At 41.7% G+C, this 6,000-nt stretch overlaps 1 protein-coding gene across 1 annotated transcript in view; it reads left to right on the top strand.

Annotated features, from left to right (window-relative positions):
* The first annotated feature begins 420 nt into the window (after positions 1–420).
* The window catches only part of LOC112103624 (thiamin pyrophosphokinase 1-like), a 599,015-nt gene continuing 593,435 nt past the window's right edge, over positions 421–6,000 (top strand). Inside the window, exon 1 of the mRNA XM_026654049.2 lies at positions 421–486. Coding sequence (XP_026509834.1) covers positions 453–486 — 34 coding nt within the window. The 5' untranslated portion in view covers positions 421–452. The remainder of the gene's footprint in view (positions 487–6,000) is intronic.

Genomic DNA, 6,000 nt, shown 5'->3' with positions numbered 1-6,000 from the left:
GGTGGGGAGCAGTTTGTCTCAGGATACGCCTACACTATGATTAAAAAAACCTGCAGCACCAAGCCTCCAAGCCCAGGTCAGATGATTCAGGCTTGCAGGGCTCAGGTTGCAGGGCTAAAAATTGCAGTGTAGATGTTCGGGCTTGGATTGGAGCCCAGGCTCTGAAACCCTCCCCCCTTGCAGTGTCTCAGATCCCAGACTCCAGCCTGAGTCTAACTTTCTACACTGCCATTTTATAGCCCCACAGCCCAAGCCCCATGAGACCAAGTCAGCTGACCCAGGCCAGCTGTGACCATGCTGCAGGTCTTTTGTTGCAGTGCAGATGTACCTACAAGGCCTTGATTCTATAATATTGCTTTCTCTATGTTATCGGGGGAAGTGAGGATTATTCTATGGAAAATTTAGTTCTAACCCAACACATGTTCTCTTTCTTGCTCTGTGGAAACCATTCTATGACTTTTCAGGCACTGCAAGGCATGGCAGAGGGTGAGTTTTTATGGCTATTGTTGCATACTATACTATTTACATAGTAGTAAGGCAGAGCATTTCTTGCAACAGTAAGTCATACACTTGTAAACACGAGGATCAACTAGGGAAAAGACATCTTGGGTGGTGAGAGTGGCTTTAAACATGACAGATAAAATATACAGTGAATTATTCTTTATATTTTGTGTAGAATAACTGGTATTTTATTAATTGTATTGAAATCACAGTTTCTCCAGTCTCTTCTGTTGTAAGAAACATGGCCTGAAGCTAAATCTTGAGATCCTTTAAATATTTGGCAGTACATTTTTTCTGGAACAGCTGGATGCAGTTAATAGGCATATACTTGCTGCCAGAGCAAGCAAATTTGTAATCCCTCTCATGCTTACAATATGAACTGTTCTCATATAGGCCCCAGAGCACATAATCACTGAGTATGTTCTTACTGTCTTACAAGTTTTTTGTTCTCCCCCTTCACAAAGTTGTGCTTATGGGAGATGCTAAATCTATTTTGTTCTTCTAAGACATGCTTTGCTTTAATTATAGTGTATGTTGTTTATGGGGATGAGTAAAAGATAAAGCTCAGGAATCTGCATAATAGCCTTTTCAAAATTATAAAATATATAAGAATCTACTATATCTGACTTGCTTTTGGGGCATCATTTGAAATGCAGAATCATTGCTCGTGTTACAGTTATGCAGTGATATGTAATATTCACAGAAGTATCTATTGCACTGAGCATCAGCCTGACAGGTAGGGAAATGATGATTTTTAATAGCAGTTTGCAGCAGAAGCTCATCATTCCTGGTAAACTGAAATCAAGTTATTCATAAGTGATCACTCACAAGGTGTCGGTGACAATGTGGCGTTTTATCATTGGAATAAAGAATCAACCCAACGAGGCACGAGCATGCTTGGCTCACCTTCTCATCAGAGAGCCCTCAGCACCCCCCAGGGAGATGCTCAGTGACTCTCTGGATCAGATACTAAATTATAGAAGCAAGTTAAAAGCAGAGCTGGCTGGAAAAAACATTTCCCAGAAAAACTTAGATGAAAAAGAATTGTTCACAATTTCACTGGAATCTTTCAACTTTTTAGTAAAAAAATTGAAACCCCAAAATTTTGATTTGGAAACGCTACGTAGTTTCTCATAAGAGTTGTAGTACAGGTGCAGCGTGCCAACATTTTATATGGGCTCCCTTTCTCAACTATACCTCCCATGATGCACCATGATTTTCCCCTCTTGCTGAGTTGCCATGGTGCATTATGGGAGATGTAGTCTGGTTGGATTACCTGGCCAAAAGAAGAGAACTGGGGCATGAAGTAGCTGAACTACAACTACTGTGAGGCATTGTGGCAGCATATATGAATAAAAATTTGTCCATTTTTGGGTGGTTTGTTTTGTTTTTGACAAAATCAGAATTTTCCATAGAAAGCAAATACTTTTTGGGGGGGGGGGGGGGAAATTGTATTGAAAACCTAATTTTCTGTAAAAACAATTTTGACAGCATTTGTAACCAGCTTTGCTGAGAAGAGATCTATATATTAAAACTTATGGACAGTGTTTAGAAAAATGACCTGTAACTTTCTTTAAATTTCACTTATAAATTCTATCATTTAGTCCTACATTCATAAACCTTTCCCCCCCACACTTCCATGCTTTGTCTTTCGTTCTTCAAACTGATATTTTAATATAAAATGTATGTACCTGAACACACTCATATAACTGCAAAAAGATCAGCTGGATCCACTTATTTGCAAACAATCTAACATTTGACAACACTCCCCCCCCACACACACACACAATTCTCAACTAGTATTGACTTTTATTGCTGGAATATAGCCTTTAATAAGAACACACTTTATATGTTGAAGAGTAGCCTGGCTTTCTACCAAGTATACTTGCTATGCTATACAGACATCTCTCTGCTTAAAGGGAAGACTAAACACTTCCTCTGTATTTTCCTCCTTTTTTGGATTTGTCAGTTTGCATTGAAAGCAGACATTTATACAGCAATACAAGCTAGCAGGCTTTTATGAATTGCATGGTTATTATTGCTTTCCTCCATACTGATACAGCAAACGGATCATTTCAGCCTAAATGAATTTGAATTTAGTCTCAGGGAACAACAAAACCGGAAAGCATAACTAAGTGTCCATGAGAAAGCATACAGTGTATCCTCTCTGCACAGTCTGCATTATTATAGGCAGGGCTAGTAGCCTGCCTACAGTTAATATTGCCTGGACATTTCCTTTATAAAACTCTGTTTCCAGTTATTTATAACTTTGCCAAGCTTAAATCATTTGGGCTGAAATTTTCCATGCTGGGTGTCTGCCTCAGGCTGAGTTGGGGGGTTTGTTGTTGGGTTTTTTTGTGTTTTTTTTGGAGGGGGGAAGGGGAGAGGTAGGGGTTGTTTTTTTAACATTTCAAAAAAAATGGTTCCACATTTGCAAGAACAAGAGTAGGGAAATACGTTTTGAAAACTGGGGCGGTATCATCAGTTTGCTGTTTCTATGGGAATACTACCCAAATTTGATCAAGTTATGAGCCTCTGGAAAAAAAATCTGTTTTCATATGCTCAGATTTATTATAACTTGGCACCTAAATTCTGCAAAGATTTTCTACTCGGAGCACCTGTGACTGGCCTGGCCTGCCCATGCATGGTCCCCACAGAACAGAGCATGTGCCATCCCAGAGCTGTCAGGTCTGAGCTAGGCTTTCCCTGCAATTGTTGCTCCTAGTGGCTGTGGGCTGCTGTGATGCTTAGTGGCCTAGAAGCAGTGCTTTCATATAGGGTGCCAAAGATCCTGGGTTCTCATCTCACTGGTTCCATGGCTCAGGAAGTGAAACAATCTCAGAACTGAGAGCAGGAAGTCTGTCCCTCGCCGTGCTTTCAGTGCTCCTCCTACTGACTCCCAGGTAGCCTAGAAGAGGAAGTAGAGGATGTACAGGGAGTAGCAGAAGGAATAGATTGAGACAGAAAACTGGCAAGAGGAAGACACTAGGAGTTGGGGGGGGGGGAGAGATTGGGATTGGTTGGAAAAGGAGACAAATTTAGGAGCGTGGAAGTGGGGATGGTTGGAGCTGAGATTTTTCAAAGGACTTGAAGGAATCTGGATGTCCAGTTATCCCTAGAAATTAATGGGCATCCAACTCAGTTAAATAGCTTTGAAACTTTTACCATGAATTCTGTATCCTCCATTTTCTCCCTGAAAAATAATAGAAATAATCTTCTACCAGTTGTGAGGGTCTCCGGCCTTTATCATGCATTCACCTGCTGACCAACATTTTCTTCATCACAATTAAGGGCCTGAGCCTGGAAAGGGTTAAACTAAAGTGTTTAAGTGGGTGAAAGCATGAACAGCTCTACGGTGCTCAAGTTGACACAGCAGAAACAAAGTAAAGTCCATTATAAATGGCATGTCTGCTATGCATAGACCCCAGGTTGTGGCAGCCAGGAAGGGTTTAGTAGATGCCCCAGCTACCTCTCCAGCTGCAACTAACTGGCCAATTAACCACAGCTGGGGTAAAAGGCTGTGGCTCAGACAGGAGAGGGTAACTGCTAGAGAGACTAAGTGTTTCCTGAGAAAGTTCCTTGGTAACAGACTGGGCGAAAGCTGCAGAGAGACAAAACATAAGGCAGAGGGCACTGGAGAAAGCAGCTCCATGACAGATGTCTTCAGAGAGGTAAAGGTAGGAAGCAGCGCAAGGAGCTACAGAGGGACAATAAGAAATAGATCCTTGCTGCTTATCAGAAGGGCCCTGGACTAGACCCCAGAGAAAAAGTCTCAGCCTGCGTTCCCTACCGCCCCCCTCCAAGGCTGGACCTAGACCAAATGGCACCCCAGTCAAGGAGCATCTTTGGTGCTCCCTACCCCATTTGTTTCCCATCAAATTTGACCCTTGCAGCAAACTAGATTGCAATTGAACTTTTTGCTTCCTATGGTGAGCCCCTGAAGGCTTCTTCTTTTATTTTCTATGGGGGAAAACAGACGGTATTAGGGAAAGCAAAAGTCTATGTTCTGCAGTCTTAGACAGTCATCAAACATTACGTGTTAAGCATGATAAAAGAAGTAAAAGTATTTCTTTTATATTGTTGGGTAGACAGGCATTCAATAGATCTCTATGGCGTCTCATTAAATACGTCCTTTATTAGTTGCTACTTACTCTTCAAGTCTTAAAACACAACTACACTTTCACAATAAAACAAGATTCACAATATCACAGCTGGGCTCTCACTTCACTTCAGTTTGTTCTTATTGTGATGTTGCACTCCATATTCTTTATGGAAATATGCTTATGATACTGATATGACATAACTGAGATGTACTTTATGCAAGATGGATCTTGTAAGATACCATTGGAAAAGTTATAATTTACTGAATGTGATTATCCAATTTGTATGCATATATCATTTTTGTATCTGAAGCTGGGAATATTGACCATGTCTCTGTATTTCAAATGTGCTACGTTGGATGAGGCCAAACAATGTTAGTGGCTTATTGAAGAAATGCACACAAGCATAAGGAGTACCCCAGGAACTGTGTGCAATAGAAACCTCTCAGAGATAGCTCTACACAATGGGCACTGTTTGATCCAGGTCAAAGGAAAAAAGCTTTCCAGCAAGTGGGGGAAGATATCAAAGAGAGATAATGATACCGTGAGGGGGCCTCACTCTCCCTACAACACACCTGGAAACACCTTAGGAACAAAAACTGAACGGTGGAAAGTGATGGTCCCAGGCTGGAAGGAATTTTAGCCTGTGTAAGAAAACCTGGGAAAGACAAAGCAATTTAAGACTCTGCCAGCCTGTTTATCATTCAGGATACAAATTAGCAAATTCTTACCCTATCTAGTGTGTCAAGCTTAGTTCTGTATTTTGTTTTATTTGCTTAGTAATCTGCTTTATTCTGTTTTCTATCCCCTGAACCACTTAAAATCTGCCTGTTATAGTTAATAAAATTTTGTTTTGCTTGTTAGTAAACCCAGTTTATGCAATTTCTAATTGGGAGCGGGCGGGGGGCGTGTGTGTGCAAGAAGTCATGCATATCTCTTTTCACATTGAGGAAGAGGGTGAATTTTATGAGCTTGTGCTGTGCAGATATTTCTATACAGTGCAAGACAGTATTATTTTGGTTTTGTCTCCCAAAAGGGGTGGGCATGTGAGTGCTGCGGGAGCCATCTCACACAGAGCTGACTTCAGTCTGTGTCTGTAGTCGGGTGTGGCCCCACCTGTGTGTGTGTGTGTGTGCTGCAAGAGGCCGGAGAGCCTAATTCAGCAAAGCACGGAGAGGGAACCCAGGCTGGTTGAGCAGGAGAGGCTCAGTTAAACTCCAGTACATCAGGTGGCATCCCGGATGGGGGAGGGGTTCAACCCGTCACACTTACATCTGACTGGCTGACAATATTCTACGAGGTTGGAGGAAAATGTGGTTCTCAAAAAGTCTGGAAGGTTCCAGGAGATTCTACAAAGGTCCAGAACATTCTAGGAGGTTAGTGAAAAATGAGTCCACGT

This window comes from Terrapene carolina, unplaced genomic scaffold, assembly GCF_002925995.2.
Source record: "Terrapene carolina triunguis isolate 2854851 unplaced genomic scaffold, T_m_triunguis-2.0 Scaffold179, whole genome shotgun sequence".
Lineage (NCBI taxonomy): Eukaryota > Metazoa > Chordata > Testudines > Emydidae > Terrapene > Terrapene triunguis.
The sequence above is the reverse complement of the archived record's forward strand: the minus strand, read 5'-3'. Positions and strand labels throughout refer to the sequence as shown.